General features: G+C 42.6%; 1 protein-coding gene across 3 annotated transcripts in view; it reads left to right on the top strand.

The window, feature by feature from the left end:
• ppfibp2b (PPFIA binding protein 2b) overlaps window positions 1-17,317 on the top strand; it is a 74,607-nt gene that overhangs the window by 32,736 nt on the left and 24,554 nt on the right. For all 3 annotated transcript variants that reach the window (XM_069715183.1, XM_069715185.1, XM_069715184.1), the window contains exons 4-6: window positions 3,342-3,428; window positions 5,213-5,326; window positions 12,539-12,691. In XM_069715183.1, coding sequence (XP_069571284.1) covers window positions 3,342-3,428; window positions 5,213-5,326; window positions 12,539-12,691 — 354 coding nt within the window. The remainder of the gene's footprint in view (window positions 1-3,341; window positions 3,429-5,212; window positions 5,327-12,538; window positions 12,692-17,317) is intronic.

Raw genomic sequence — 17,317 nt, 5'->3', positions numbered from 1 at the left:
GGGAACATTTCCAAAAAGAAGAACTTATATTCTACTCTTTTTTTAATTTTTTGATTCTCCCTCTCTGCTCTGTCTCCGTTCTCACATGATCCATCAGGCGAAGACAGACGGATAGAAACAGAAAAAGTCGCCTGGTTTCCTTTATCAGCCCGTTTCAAGTGCTGTGTCACCACCCTGCTGGAATATCTGCGATTGCGGCAGATTTCCCGCCCGAAAGATAAACCAGAAGTCCAAAAACTTTATTGCGAACCCCTAAATTTCAGGAGTTGAGACTTAAAAGAAGAGAAATAGTTTGAAGAGTTTTCTTCTGCCTTCCTTCTTTGTGGCTTTTGCTTCAGTCTAGAAGCGTCGATAATAGGCTTAATGCATCCATATGGTCGCCATCGGGTGGCCTGACCTCAGCTGCAGGCAGATCACCAACAGGATTACAGGCAGATTTGTCGGCTCTTTATTCTGCGTTCTCAAGACGAGTCAGAGGAGGATAAGAAAGACGAGGTTGGTGGAGAAGCTAAAGGCTTATTAAGGTGAAGCTTTTTTGTTGTTGTTCGGTCCGTATGGCTTCGGATAAGAGTTTCAGATGAAACGCCTAAAAATACAGGTGTTTAGATTCTCTGCAAAATCTGGGTCGTCGTCACGACAGCAGGAAGGAAAACCGACTCGTAACAAACGATTGTCAGTCCGGCGACTTTGACCGGAGTTTAGACGGGTGCCGACTGGAATGATCGGCTTTAACTCACACGTCCGAGTGTTGATCGCCACAACGGTGTCACGTTTAAAGCGATTGGTAGCAAATCTGGTCACGAGCGGTACTTTTCGTGAGCCACTAGGGGGCGACGTCCGCGTGGGAAAATACACCTGAACGTCTGTCGAAATGCGGCAAAAGTTATATAAGAAATACACTTCCGTCAAGTCCGTGACGTGCCGTCTTTCTGTGAGTTGGGACTTTCCCATAGTTCATAGTGGAATCGTTAACGTAGCCGCGGTTACCACGTTAAGCGGTTCCTAGGTCCAGGTTCCTAGGTCTAGGCCCTTAGGGCCGACCCGGGTGTCTCCATGGCAACTCCAAAACTTTGGAACAGCCTCTGCCTCCGGATCAGGCCATCAACTTCGCTACCAGTTATCAAATATTGATTGAAAGCATATATCTTAACACGGGCATTTCCTGTCATTATTTTGTCTTTAATCGTTTTATTGATGAGTTTATTTCAGATGGTAGAAAACTGTTTTTGATTCCATGTGTTATATTTTGATTCTGTCTCAAATTGTGTCAAAATATGTCGCGTTTAAAAAAATGTTACATAAATCAAAACTGACTACATTTGTAGTCTAGTGTCGTTTTTTTTTTCTACAAAATCAAATCCCCCAACAGATATATAAAAATCTGAGTTTTTGTTAGAATGAAATTGAGGATTAATGAGGTTACAGAGGTTTTTTGTTTTTTTAAAATTTTACCTGCTCTGAAGCTGACAAAAAGCATAAAAAAACTAAAAAAAACCTCCATCATGTTATCATGTCTGGGGCTTCACGGCTTGGATAATAATGTTTTCCTCTCTTTTATGAGAAGTGCCTGTTAACAGCAGCGGCGGCGGCGTGCTGAGAAGTCGAGGAGTCAGCAGCCCCGAGACACAGACACCTAAAAAAAAAAATAAAATAAAAAAAAGACGGGATAATCCGAGTCTTTATAGAGAGGTGGAAACTGTACGGCCAACACCGTTCGAGCATCACATCGTTTCAAATTGTTCTGCTTGACTTTCATTTTTTTTCCCCCCTGAGTAGTGGAACATATAATTCTGCCATAACCCTAATAACCAAGAGCTCCTGACTCAAAAAGGAAATATGTCTTTAACTGTGTTCTTAAGTAGAAATCACTTTCTTATTTCTGGACAGAGCCTGACTCAGTGTTTTTTTTTTATTTTTTATCCGTGTTAGAATATATATCCTGTTTATGTAAGACGTGTTTTGTCGGCGCGGTCACTGTGAAAAAAAAATTGAACCACGAGCTCGTTCGGTGATTTCAGCGCCCGGCGGTCCATATGAATGGGAGTCAGATGATGTTTCATAACTCGGTGTCATGGGGCTCGCTGAAAGGAGCTCCTTGTGGCCGGGAGTCAGCAGTTCTCGCACAGATCATCCCGGGACAATAGAGCAAAGCGGCGGTGGTTATGGATGTAACTCGGGTACTCTGTGTCAGCGCCTCTAACCAGCTACTCCCGAAGTTGAACTATCTCGCCTTTAAAATGCATGTCGATATGTTTTACATTTCAACTCTAATTGTGTTCATTTTATGCATTTAATCTGTTTCTTATGCCTTTTATTTTTTTTTCTATATATTGAAATGTTCCTTTATATCTGTCTTTGTGTGAAACACTGCATGTAACTTTTCTCACTGTAAAGCATTCTCAGCTGCATTTCTTACAAATAGTTTATTATTATTATTATTATTGTTGTTGTTGTTGTTGTTGTATCTCCCTCCCATTGCTAGAAGTCTGAGAAATTAATATAAAGTGGATCTCAACAGGCCTGTTTCCTCAATCATTAAGTCAGGACCCAAATTATTGAAATTTCTATGCCATTCAATTTCTTACAAAAAAAAAAAAGAAGAAGCAGTAATACAAAATCATTTCATGCTCTGTTAAAAATGTGAAATAAGCAGAAAGCACGAAAAAAGTGCAACCGGGGCTGAAAACCCCCCCAAATGAAAAGGCAGAATTATCTTAAATTAAATCACATATGATGTTCAGACAGGTTTAAACTGTCGATGCTCAACGCGTTTCAAGACGTTTAAAGTATGAAAATATGAAATAAAGAAGCAGAATGATCTTGACTTAAATCTGTTCCTTCAAAATAACAGCGTTTGTCTGTGAAAACTACTAAAATTGGCCCCGCTGGTCTATTTTATATATCTGTGATATAACTGTTTAGTTGTTTAATTGTAGTATTTAAACTGACAAATCTCCATAGATAAATATAATTAATTATAATTAATGTCTTTTGCTCAAAGGGTCCAGGACAAAAATTTGTATTGTGCTCTCATGTAAAACGTTCTTTATAATCTATTTGTGTGCAGATGGTGGAATATTTTAATGTGTAAATTAAACTTTTTATCAACTTTTTTCTTTTTCTTTTTCATTTGTATCTAAAAAAAATAATTTGAATGAATGTGGAGCTACTTCAAAAACATAAAATAAAATCACGATCCTGCCAGCTGTGAATAAGATTTAGGTCAAAGGTCGTGTTGCTCTGATGCATCTGTTTTGGACACATTTAAAGTCACAGATTGTCCTTCGTCCTTCGTCCCCTCCGTGAACCTTGTGTGTGTTTTCTGTGTGCGTCTCGTCCAGGTGAACCTGTATTCTCCAGCCAACAATGAAAGCTACCAAGAACGACTGCTTCGCCTAGAAGGAGATAAGGAGTCTCTGGTGCTGCAGGTCAGAACTGAATTTTGTTTTTTTCTTACTCTCATTTTAACAAGACAATAAAAAGCTTTTTAAAAGTCATCATTTGCAAACAAAGTCACATTTCCTTTCCCGACATTGTGCTTTTATTTTTGTGGGACGTCCATATTGTCTATTTTTTTGTTTTGTTCCAAAGAACACTGTGAATCCATTTTTTTTTTAACTTAATTATTCGAATCCCCGCTGTGAGTAAATGAGCCGGCGTTTTTCTTTTTTGTCTGGAAAGGATTTGCGCCACACTGTCTTAAAAAAAACAACAACAACAACAGCCATTGTAATCTTCTCGTCTATAATCCTGAGACTTCAGATATTTTGTGTCAAATCACAACAAAAACGTGCCCGGACACCTTCGAAACCCTTTCGTGCGAGCGCGGAGGCTCACAGCGTGATTATACATCTCTGTATGATGTCAACAGGTTGTCTGTTGCTTTAATAGCCACTTCATGCAGCTGCGGTTTCCACAATCTGCCTTTTTTTTTTTTTTTTTTTTTACATTCCCCGGGTCTCTCTTGTGTGTGTGTGTGTGTGTGTGTTTGTTTTATGCTCTGGGTCAGCCCCATGTGAGGGGATGTTTTATTAAAAAAATTTAAAAAAAAAAAATAGAAATGATGAGCCGTAAAGTCATCGCAACCTCCGTGTCTCACTCCTGTGGTTTACTACTGGTTTACCCATTCCTCCTGCGACATCCGCTGTGATTGGCTGATACCCAAAGTGACCGGGGCTTATTGTTCCTTTGGATTTAATTGGCTGTTGACAGTTTTAACACCCCAACGTGGAGGTTCTTCGCTTTACTTTCTCTTCACCTGCCTGTCCTTCAGAGCTGCTTGTGTGAGGTATTGTCTCGCTCCAGACCCCGTGTGTGTGTGTGTGTGTGTGTGTGTGTGTGTGTGTGTGTGTGTGTGTGTGTGTGTGTGTGTGTGTGTGTGTGTGTGTGTGTGTTGTTAGTATCCAACTTCCCTGGAGCGTGCGGTAAGAAGAAATCTTGTTTTGAACTTTTAAGAAAGTTGATACAGTTTGTTTACTTTTGTTTACTTTGTGGTACAACCCAATCCGACACGTAAAACACTGCAAAGCAGATAATACGTCGCGTCTGTCGGAAATCGGCACAGGCACGGGATCTTAGGAAGTAACTCATTCACGTGCTCGTTCATTCATTGACTAACTTCCCTCGTTGTTTATTAATCGTGAAGATGTTTTTTTGTTTGTTGTTGTTGTTTTTATGTAATCTCAATTCTGTGTTCATCTCTGCTGTGAGAGAGCACGCCGGCCGTAGGGGTGGAAAAAAAACACACACACACACACACACACACACACACACACACGCACACACACACACACAAATCAGAGAAGCTAAAGAAGTGACAGGAGACTCGGCGGCTGTCGGATGGATTTGGCATAGTTTAGCGGATCGGGAAGGAATTCCGGTGCGTTGGACAGGAGGGGGGAATGCGTTGTCAGGGAGATTATAGTAAATGTGCCAACGCATTCCTGAGCGACGCGGCGAAAACGTGTGTTGTTTCTGTGAGGAAGAGAAAGAATGTGTGCGCGAGAGGTCTTCACCAAACGTGAACTGTACCTTCAACGACGACAAAAACTAAAAACTAAATCGCTGCAAATTTTCCGCGTGCAGCAACATTCGGGTGTCTCTGCATCTCTTACCTGTGTGTGTGTGTGTGTGTGTGCGGGGGGGGGGGGGGGGATTTTACCTTTTTTTTTTTGGTGTGTGTGGTCCTAACGGAGAATCGACTGCGTTTCAGGTGAGCGTGCTGACCGACCAGGTGGAGGCTCAGGGAGAGAAGATCAGAGACCTGGAGAGTTCTCTGGAGGAGCACCGGCAGAAGCTGGCCTCCACGGAGGAGATGCTGCAACAGGTAACAAAAAAAAACACGCATCACTCAAAAAAACAAAAACAAAAAAGGTCTAACAACCATGTTAGAAGACCTCATGAATCAGTTTTGAACCCTGGATTGTTTCCGTTCTGGTGGATTTATGCATTTCACGCAGGGGAATAATGTTACCGCTCAAAACCCGCTGGCTGTGATTTATCGCTGTTGTCTGTTGTGAGCGAATGTCCACGAGAAAGAAAAACAAAACACAAAACGTTTGTCTATATCACTTCTAGTAATCAGAAACTCCAAAGGGCTTTTTTTTTTTTTTTTTTGTAAAGAGGTGGAACGTAGAAGTAGAAATGTTGACAGGTAGCTTTTATTTTATTCACCAATGCGTTTACGGGTTCATTGTAGGAATTAAGAGTAATGCATTGGGGCGGAATATATTGATATTATGAATATTATAATTTAGATTATTATTCAGCTGGTTTGGTGGAGCGCAGCTATGTGAAGAAATGTCACATAGCAGCTCTCGGGATACTTTCATGTTATAAAATTAGCTCTCAGAGGAAAATGTTTTTTTTTTTTTACTTTTCCCGCTTTTTAACAGCCACCGTAGATTTTTTTTTTTTTTTTTCCTTACAAGGTTTGTCTGGATGCAATCTGCAACCTCAGAACAACAATGCATCTTTTCCTTACTTACTTATATGTTCACTCTATATGTGCTGAATGTTAGCATTAAGCCCCGCCCCCGCGGGGTTTATTCAAAACGTACACTTCCCGTCAGGAAGTTCAAAGAAAAATCAAATAGTTCAGAGCGAATTTCGAACAGTAGTTTTTGCTTGAAACGCACATCCATAGTTATAACAACTAAATAACATGAATTTCCTCAGATTTGAAACATTGCACACGTTCTTAATTTGGTTCTGAGTTATATATTGTGAATGAAATTAAATTACAACAACTGAATAACGGGTGCAACAATTATCAATGGGACATATTTGAATTCTGTTGTTTTTTTTTTACCATTGAACAAACATTAAGCCGATGACGTCGAGCGATGGCACGAGCAGTGTCGTTTAAAAAAAAAAAAAAAAAAAATGTTTGTACTTCTGCCAACCGTCAAACAGGATGTAGATGTAAAAAAAACAAACAAAAAACAGCGGTTGAAGACCAGCGTCTGTAAATGAGTAAATAAAGGAGCGGCTGGAGTGAATAAATAAATGGCAGGAGTGGTTTTTTTGTTGGTTTTTTTTCATTGAGTGTACTCCGTCTTGGCTTTAGACCTCCTCCGACTCGTCCTCGGCTCGGTTGCGTGGCGGGTTTTAACGCGCTCGTCAAAGTAAGTCGATTTCACAGGTCAAAAGCTCAACGTTACTCAGCGTTTCTCTAAATGTTACGAGATGAGACAAAGTTTAGCGTTACAACAAACTGAGCTCCAAGGTGACCTTTATTTGGGATAAAGACTCCGGGCTGTTCTGCTACCGGCGTTGTCCCATTTGTCGGTTTGATGCGCTGATATCGGCTTTACGTTTCGCCGGGTCTGTTTTTGGTTCACTAAAATTGTTATTGGCCCTGTAGGGATTTGCTCCAAGTCAAATCAAAGAAATAAAGCTCGGACTAGAATACGAAATATAACATTTGGCTTTCGTGAGACATCTTTTTTTGAACACGCGACTGGTGGTCAAGTCATATTTGTGCATTTCTTTCAGCCTTCATTAAAAAGAAAACCTGAGAGAAATTGACTGAGAATGAGGCTGTTAACCTGCCTGATTATATATATAAACTGTAAGTGCTGACTCATCTGTTTTCATTGTTTGGCGCTGAATAGCAAATGTGGGTATGAGAAATCACAAAAATGAAAAAGGTTATTTGTTATACAGTATTGTACATTGGTATCTTAAGTCCTATAAGGAGGACGATAAGTCAGATAAAAATGTGAAAACAGTGAATTTATGTCAGAAAATGTAAACAAAATTCTCCATTCACACGTCTTAAAAAACAAACAAACGTAGATTAGTCCCTTTCATTCGTAATTATTATTCAGATACTAAGAGAAACAAGGGGGGAAATTAAACTACCCACCGTTCAGTTTCTGCTGTCACAAGACAAATATTTTTGAAGCAATAAAAGGTCCCATTTAAATCTCTTCTACAGTTCTGCTTCTGTTCACCGCTCAGTGTCTCTCCACCGTTTTGTATTTTGTTTTTCATTCGCTGTCAGGAAAACAAACACGAGTTGCAGTCCGTTTTAAGCTGGCACCGAAAAGTAAAATACAAAATATTTCTGTTCCTCTGTAACTTTCTCCTGAACAACAAAGTACCGAAACACAGTATCTCTTTATTAAATAACTTCTTTTTTTCATGACCTCGGCCGCCAGACTCTTTCTGCAGATGACTACCGCCGTCCCCCTAGTGGACACCTTGAAAACTGCACCTTAATAACCCCCCCACAATTGAATTAATCCCTTTTTCTTTTGGAGGGGGAGAGTAAATTTATGGGGATGAAATCGACCCATCGGTGAGCCAGTTGGCATGCCGACTGCAGCACTTAGCTCAAAGCTCTGTTGGACAGTAATTTTGCGACTTTTTTACGCGAGAGGTGGAAAATGGGTAAAAATGTGTCTTTTGCCACCACGAAATGTCTTCCAAGCGGTTCCAGTTGTTCTTCGCTTGACGTCACCGAATCAAGCTCATGCGCTCTCGCCGAGGCCCGGGCACAGCAGGACCACAGTTTATGTGTAGGAGCAGGAGAGAATCGGGCTTCTGTTTGGACGCCCCTCAACGGCCTCTTTGTCCTCCTTGTTGTGCAACACGGAGGATGAAAAGGCCGCAGCCCCAAAAGAAATACCTCACCGGGGCCGTGACGTCTTTTTTTCTTTTTTCCTCCTTTATCCGGCCGTCTTTTTTTTTAATTTTTTTTAAATTTTTTTTATAATCCGGTAATGAATGCTATCTGCAGCAGTAAGAACAGCTTCAGTGGAAACAGTGAAAGTCAATTTTGCGCTCGAGCCGTCGTGTCCACTTTGAAATGAAAATCTGAAATTGCGCTATTGTTCTATTCACCTCGTCAGCATTTTTGCTTTAAAGCTAACAATCCGTCGTGACAAGTTATGAGCAGTTTTTATTGGCTTTTCTCTGCACCGATTTTGCAGCCGTTGTGCGTCGGTGTTTGTCCGGAGCGCCGCGCCCCCCCCCCCCCACTCCGCCCCCGCCTTACCCATCTTCCCTTTTCACCCGTTAACGACCCGCTGGTCAAACAGCCGATGCGATACGAGATGTTTGGCTGAAGGAAGACGGAGGTGGAGCAGAAAAGATAACGGTTGTCTGTGGGTTTTTTTTTTCTTTTGGGAGGGTGGAGGAGGGTGGAGGAGGGGGGAGGTTGCGTCTGCTGCGCTGTGCGCTATTCTGTTTTGGAGTTTTTACAACTTTCCAAATCTGTCCCCTTGTAAATCTTCTCAACGTGTAATTACAAAGGCAAGTTTGAAGGATTTAAAAGGTGGCAGCGTGTCTGCTCCTGCAGCAGGATGTCACTCCGTGTGTTTTTTGTAGATTGTGAGCGTCCCGGTCAGGATTTTATTTTATTTTTTTCACGGGTTTGATTAATTCTTCTAATCCTAGAAAGTTACTGACTTACTGCGCGGTGTTTGTGCAAGCGCCTGCGATGTTTCCACTACTGACCGTATATGAAAGTAGGACGGAGCTTCCCGGTCTGAAAAAATGAGGCCTTATTCGGTGCAATACCACCGAGTGCCACTAGAGGTTGGCTCTAAAAATTTTTTAAAAAGGCTCCGTCTCCGTAGACTCCCATTCAAGTAGTCTCACAAAATTCGAAGTGTGTAAAAAAAAATTCTCCACGAGTTATCTCGGTGTTGTTAGTCAAAGTCGCTCCTACTTGTTAGTTTTCTGGAGGTCCATCTGAAAATAATCCCTCATTCATCTGAAAATAATCTTCAAAAAGACGTGTTTTTGTTTTTTTTGGGGGTGGGGGGGGCGTGTCTGTTTGATTGACAGGCCTGTGGTGCGGTCACGTTACGGCTATCGGTGGGCGGGACGTAGTATCCAATCAGACCGAGTCAGAATCCACCGCTCGCTCCGCCCCTCCCCCACGGCACGTCCAAATATGGTCACTTCCTGCTCCAAAACCGCTCCGAACTAGCAAAGATGCCGAATTCCGGAGGAGGAGGAGGAGGAGGAGGAGGAGGAAGAGGAGGCCTTCGGTCATGTCAGAAAAAAGAAACCGGGGGAAGATGCACACATGCAACAGTAAGGGAGCATTATTTCCAGCGGGCACAATCGAGATATTATGTACACATGTGTAAACAAAAAAAACAGTGTGTGTGAGCGTGAGAGAGTCCATCCAGCCATGTGACGTCAAACTGTGTCAGAGCTGCAGGGGCTTCTGGGAAACACAACTAATCTAGTAAGAAATAGTCCTTAGTCAGCACACACACACACACACACACACACACACACATATATATATATATATATATATATATATATATAAGGAATTCAGTCACGAGTCATTATCTCTTCGCGCCTTGATGTATTCATTACAAAAAAATGTACCGACTCCACATCATCCATCAAACACCGGGAGATTTTTTTTTTCTTTATCGTTCGTATTTGGAAAACAATCCAGCAGTTTGAATTCCTCCCTCTTCTTTAATAATGCCGGACATTTCTGGTTTCCATTCACTCCATTATGACATAACGCACTGATGCATTTTCAATCTCAAAAATTACCCGACTTCCAACTGCCGTGTTTTGTTTGTTTGCTGGTTTAGACGTCACGTAGCTGCATAACTCGTTAATGCGAAACTTCAAAGCAGATCATTCAGAAATCGTACTGTTTTGTTTGTAGTCGTACGTCCGTGCAATGATTGCACGACATTTATGGACAAGTTGTTTCAAGCTTGTACTGATCTTTTTTTGATTTATTTTTTTTCCATTAACAGTGGCTCAAATGACTTCAGTGCAACGTGAAAGCTTTTGCACGCGACATACTTTACTGGTTCGGTTTAGTCTCACGTCGCTGAAAAAAAAAAAAAAAAAAAAATCCACTTAACTACAAACCGCCAGCAAACTTACAAAAATTAATGTTGCTCCATTTATGCCGAATTTTCTAAATAGGAAACTCACGTATTGGGTACGCTCGGCGACAAACATGTCGACACGACGTCTGCGGTTTTAGGAGGAGACGATGTCAGATAATTTGTCACGTGCCGCTCCTCGCAATTAACGAACGGCGGGGCAGCTGAAGCCGAGCGGGTTGTGATGAATTACCTCTGAAGATCGGGGCGGGGGGGGGGGGTGGGGCGGGGGGGGGGGGGGGGGCGGCTTATCCTTCTCTAAGTGACACTGGTGTTAGATTACAAAACTGACAGTCAGCTGCCATAACTAAGCAGATTTTCTGAGAGTGTGTGTGTGTGTGTGTGTGTGTGTGTGTGTGTGTGTGTGTGTGTGTGTGTGTGTGTGTGTGTGTGTGTGTGTGTGTGTGTGTGTGTGTGTGTGTGTGTGTGTGTGTGTGTGTGTGTGTTGAGCGGGAGTGATTATGGGGGTTTTAGCTTGTCTGTCTTCGTGGCGGTGGTGTTGACACAATTTTGTCGACCATGTGATGTTCCCGTTTGGGATGGTGCGGTGTCCTGCTGTGGTCAAAGGGAGGCGACTTACATGCTCTGAAGTATTTATTATTATTATAAGTATTATGATTATTATGGCGATTATTATATATATATATATATATATATGATACCTATATTATTGTGGGGAGGGGCGGAGCCTATTCCAGCTGACTCATCATCACAGGCCCCATAAGGGAAAGACAGACGACCATTCACGTTCTGATTTACACCTACGAGCATTTTAGAAATCGGCAATTAACCGATTACGCAGGTCTTTGGATGGTCGGTACGTTTTTTTTTTTTTTTTTTTTGGTGAAACGCCTCCGATTGACGTCTCGTCTGAGGGATCGGACATCGAGGAACAAATTTAAATAACTTTGATGATCCTGATTTATTTTTTTTTATCTTCAAGGACACAACTATATATCAATAAAAAAAAAAGCCTGTACATTCAGAGCTTTATAAAAACAGGTGCGCGTATAAAAATGTGCACTGTAATAAGATTTTTAAAAATTCTGTATATATCAGGGTTGCTGTTTTTTTTTTCAGTTCATCGATTCCACACACGACTTGAACGACTCAAATTTCAATACTCAAAAAAAAAAAATTCAAATTATTTTCCCCATTAATTTAGTCGGCAATGCAAAAAAAACAAAAAAAAATAATAATAATGTTGTTTTACCAAATCCAACCAGCAGTCCACAACATAAATATACTCAGTTTATCATCATGGAGGATTAAAGGGTCATTCTAAATTAAAAAAAAATAATAATAATTGATTATTAAAATAGCTGCCGATTAATCAAGTCACCGTTGCAACTTTACTAACGAGCTTCCCATCTGTTTTTTCCCTTCATGACACACCATTTTTAACTCTGCCTGCGATTCAAAAAGATCCAGAAAGTCTGTTTATTTCAGCTGAATAAATGAAGCTGTAATCAGTATTTTAAGTTATAAAATCACCACCTGAAACCTAATTTGATCAAACTGGAGCGACGCGAAACTCGCTCGCAGGTTCATGTTTTTTCTCTTTTCCATTTCTACTCGGGAAGACGGGAGTCTTAAAACAACCGTTCAGAGTCACTCAAGTTCAGCAAAATGAGGAATTAGGAGTCGTTCCCATGAGGAAGTGAAAGCTGACCGAGAGTTGGGGCGAGGAGACGTCCACTGGATTTCACTTCTCTCTCTCTTTCAGACATGCTTTCTTTTTCTCCGCTCCCATACCAAAGGAGCACAGGGATATATTAATAGAGTCCGCAGAAACGCCTGTGTGTGTGTGTGTGTGTGTGTGTGTGTGTGTGTGTGTGTGTGTGTGTGTCTGTCTGTGTGTGTGATTGTGTGTGTGATTGTGTGTGACTGTGTATATTTAGCATCGTGGGGTCTGGGCCCCCCTTCGGGCCGGACAGCCTGCTCTGTGTAGTGTGGGAAGAACATTGTGCCGGGTCGGTGTAAAGCATGCTTCATTCTCACTCCATCGACCTCCGATATGTGTGCGTTTTTAAAATGTTTCTGTCTGTTTTGATTTTTTTTTTTTTTTTTTTAAAAAGCTGTTCGGGCGTTATTTGGATCTTACTTACTGTGGGTTTTTTTTTTTTTTTATTTTTTTTTAATGTGTGTGTGTGTCACAGGAGCTGATGAGCCGGACCTATCTGGAGACCCAGAAGCTGGACCTGATGGACGAGGTGTCCTACCTCAAACTGAAGCTGGTCGGCATGGAGGAGACGCACGGCGACGACGCGCACCAGCAGGACCCGGCGGACGCTGAGCAGAACAAAGCAGAGGTACGAAAAGTCAACAAACCAGTGTGTGTGTGTGTGTGTGTGTGTGTGTGTGTGTGTGTGTGTGTGTGTGTGTGTGTGTGTGTGTGTGTGTGTGTGCGCGTCGCTGAGCTAATGCTCCTCAGCTCATTCACAAAGATGTGAGAACTGACTGATGCTTCTTTGATGTCGGGATTAACAGTTATAAATGATGCCGGCTGCATTTGCCCGAATGAAAAAAGTTCCCCCCTCCAAATTTGCATATGTGCTATTGATGTACCGTAATGCTGAATAAAAAAAAAAAAGGAGGATAAATCTGCACAACCTGCAAGAAAAAAAAATATCAAAAATGTTTTTCCCCTGGTTTTCTTTGAAAAACCTGAGTATCACACAACAGACGGTTTAATGCTGTTTATGCCTATTTAACCCAACTTGACAGGAGAGATTAAGGATGTCTGATCGGGCTTTCATTGGCAGTGTTGACAATATTTCCACGTCGGTGTGATTACGTAACTTGATTTATCAGGTATCAAGTCAAGTAAATAAGCCAGAAAAAGCTTTTGTTTTTGAAAAGTTTCTTAAATTTCTAGCCGCATTGGCCGCTAAGTAGTAACGACGGTCCGGCGCCGTCTTTGATTTTTGTTTTTTGTTTTGTTTTATCTGGTTTTATCAACAGATTAAAAACATTATTGGCAAATAGTTTATTTTTCTTCCAAAAAAAAATAATAATAATAATAAAAGTTTCCATCAGTCTCAGCGGTGTGCGTAGTGCGAATTAGCGAATGCTAACGGGAAACACTCCGCCGAGAGGGTTCTTCTTGGGCGTTCGTCAACATGTCGCCCATGTCGGTTGTTTTGTTTGGTTTCCAAGGTTTAAGTCGTTCACCGCTGCCTTACTGTGGTCCCAGCAATCCGCCACGACGCTAACCAAAATTGCCGGTTCTCTAGACACAACCCTTCAGGATTTATTTTTTTTGGAGGGGGAAGGAGGGGGGGGGAATGGCTGATTCACAAAATGTTAAAACTATTCTGGCTTGCATCTAACTTTTATTTTTGCTGAGGTTTTACTATGGTGATGACGTGGTTTTTAAGCTGTGGTTCTTCAGAGGTTAGATTTCGAACAAGGGGTACTTTTTGTTCTTTGGATTTTGAACATGTGGACGTCTTTTGTTTGTATCTTGTAACATTTTCAATGCCAGCCTTTTTATGAAGAGGCTACCGCTAGAAAACACACGGTCGATTTCTCCCAGAGGGTCGTTGCCAGGAACAAATGTTCTTGTATTAATGTATGTATTGAAATACAAGTGCGTACACAATCCCCCCCCCCCACACACACACACACACCTTTTGTCTAGTTGGTGCGAACTCACCTGTTGGCTGGTGGCAGATGATCGCACTAATGGGGGAGTGTGATTGGTGGAATGTGTGTTTGATGTTAACCGGGTCTATTCACAGATCTGTTATCAGCCTCGGGGTTGTCAGCTGGTCATTACAGCGGCAACAGCTAATCCACACCGGGTCTAGACTGTGCAGGAATCCAACACTGTACACTAACTAAAGTGAATAATCCAACGTAGATATGATGTGTTTAATGGTTGGAGCTTTTTTTTTTTTTCAAAACCTCCTCTAAATTTGAGCATTTTAACCTCACGACTTTTACATTTTAGCCCAAAAGCCAACGTTTCAATTTGTCAAGCTGGATGTTGGTGAAGTTAATGAAGGGATATTTCAGTTGGTTTTTTTTGGCACATTCACGGAAGAAAATATATCTTATGGTTTCTTGACGGACAAAAATGAGGCTCTTGTGTAAAAAATCGAATCAGTTATCAGAGAAAAAAGAAGAAGAAGAAGAAGAAAGGTGGCACTCCACGAAAGCTTGTGTTTGAGTATTTGCAGAGAGAGAAGCGTCACGCAGACTTGACGAAGACCCTGAACGAGCTCAGACTGCCGGGGAAGAAAACTGCATTTTCAATGCAAAACCATCTGGTTCTTCAGGCCGTGCGTAGCACCGGCAAAAAAAAAAAAAACGGTCTCAGCTTTCACTAGAAACACAAAGTGTTAGTTCCTTTTTTTAAAGACTGCAGTCATGGAAAAAGTTGTCGTACAGTTGTCGTCTTTCGGGTTTGGTTTTCCCCAATAAGCCAATCAGCAAATCAAACACACTGCTCTTTGCCATCATTAAGTGAAAATCATACAGCAGTCTAATCAGTAGATGAAGGATCAAACAGTGGAAACATGCCCCCCCCCCTCCCTCCCTCCCTCTTTCTCTTCCCACCCCACCCCACTTCACTGGCAGAGGTTATAACGAAATGTGTCTGGATGAGATACAAGCTTCGGCGTTGAAGCCTCTGAAACAAGCCAGAACACATCAAACGGTCTCTCCAGACAGTTTCAACAACACCCCGCAGACGACGGTTGACACCAAACTGTAACGTTCACGCTCCGAAAAAAAATATCCACCTTAAAAAAAAAAAAAAAAACTCACGTAGACATTCGGAGCGTCGAGTGAAGTCCGACGCACTGCTTGAAACGGAATGCCTTCTTTTATTTTGAAGGCCTTCAAAATATATTTCGTCCTTGTAACCTCCTTGTAAATATTGTGTTTTTTTAAGAAACCTTTTAAGAATATTCAAAAAAATCTGGAAAGAGTACAAATAAAATAAAATCATAAGCCTCAATAATCTTGCTCATTCGAACTGTAACATTTGTCTCACAACGTGCATCGCATCCGCAACGTGTGGTTACGTTGTAACCTCGGTTCTCTGAGTGAGGATGTAAAAAAAAAAACAGCAGTCATAACGACCCGTTAAGATACTTTCATTTTTTTTTTTTTATCGCGAAGGGGGTGCGGCGTGTTTTCTAATTTAGCGCTTTCAGTTCGGGTCGGCAGCAAATTGCCGCTCGCAGTTCACGCGTTTCATTTCTCGCCGACAGAATACGTAAAATATCGGCGCGCACGTACGCGCGCACTTCGGCCGAGTCCGGGTTGAGCAGTCTTCGCTTGTCTTCACTGGTTTCTTTGTGTGAACTCTGCTTCATTGTGACACCCAGCTGCTCCCCACTGGCACCGATAGATACCGAAGCTGCTCTTGCGGTTCGCCGCGCGTGTGTGTGTGTGTGTGTGTGTGTGTGTGTGTGTGTGTGTGTGTGTGTGTGTGTGTGTGTGTGTGTGTGTGTGTGTGTGTGTGTGTGTGTAAAACGCTATCACAAGGCATTCGGGGCCGTGCTTTGATTGAATAAACACGATACAGCATTTTTGACATGCGGGGGCCCGTACTCTGCATGCATGCACGCACACACACACACACACACACACACACACACACATGCACACACACACACACACACACACACATGCACACGCACACACGGATGGATGGATGGATGGATGGAGCGTGATAAGCATCAGCGGAAGTAGACAGCCAGGAGGAAGCAGTGAGGAGCAGGGGATGAAAAGAGTGAGAGAGAGAAAATGAAGAGATGAAAGACACGGACGGACAGACGGAGAGATAAAACATGACAGGATGTGCCGGGGAAATATTGTTTTCTGTCCTTTGAGGCGCTCACACACACAAAGTGAACATGCAAAAGGAAACGCACACCGCAAATCCTGCAGGACGTTTTTCAACTGTCGGCCACGTCTGATTTAGGAAGGGGGGGGGGGGGGCGAGGGAGGGATGAGAGAGGTGTATGGGGGGGGGGGGGAATTTAGGAAATTAAAGCCCCCGAAATGTCCTTCATTGCCCAAGGACAATTGTCGGCAAGGTTTTCGGTGCCAAAGTTAAACCAAGGAAATAAAAATGAGTTACCTTTTGTTCTCATTTCAGAGCACATTCAACCACCTCAGTTTTGTTTAAAACGGAGATCGTTCACCTTAACATCTCTCCGAATACTCAGGTCACCTGAGGAGTCCCGTTCCTGTCCAGCGTCTTGACTTTTTTTCACCCCCTATAATTTCATGAATTATTTAGAAAAAGTAAGAACGATGCCAAACATTTTTTTTACGAAAACAAGGCCTCGATTGTCGCGACGCTTCACGAAGACCTGTCTGCAAACGTGCAAAATGATATCAAGCAGCCTCGTTGTTGGTATATTTTAAAGCTCGATCAAAGTGGGAGAACACGCAGCCACCCCACGCTGCCGGCGCGGCTAAAACCCAAGACTGAACTGTCCCGGACGCGAAGGCGGACCTGGTGCGGTAGCTGCGGGGCATCCCGGGGTACTGCTTCTTTTCTACAGGCGTACTGTTACAGGCGTCTAGCACATCCGCTGTCGTGCGTCGGGGCTCGAGGGCGCTTCCCCGGCGGCTCGTTCAGGGAAGAAAGAGCAAGCACTCGACTTTCACGCCGGTTCGGGGAAATCACGAGGCCGCTTCTCCTGAACTGTAAATCTCGACGTCTCCGGCCGAGCCGTTCCGACGCTGACAGGTTGACGCCCAGTTTGTTTAGTCGCGAGATACCGAGACGCTCCCGTCCAAATCCGACATATCCGATGTTACAGCTGTGGAGTTGTTGTTTTTTGCTTTGGTCGTGTTACGATTTTTGTCAGGGAAGTCGGTGTGTGTGTGTGTGTGTGTGTGTGTGTGTGTGTGTGTGTGTGTGTGTGTGTGTGTGTGTGCGTGTGCGTGTGCGTGCGGTTAATAACAGCTGC

The sequence above is a fragment of the Brachyistius frenatus genome, unplaced genomic scaffold (genome assembly GCF_029030835.1).
Source record: "Brachyistius frenatus isolate BFR_SWC_R1_liver_20210118 unplaced genomic scaffold, ASM2903083v1 Contig_139, whole genome shotgun sequence".
In the NCBI taxonomy this organism is placed as follows: Eukaryota; Metazoa; Chordata; class Actinopteri; family Embiotocidae; genus Brachyistius; species Brachyistius frenatus.
This window is presented reverse-complemented; position numbering and strand designations above follow the sequence as displayed.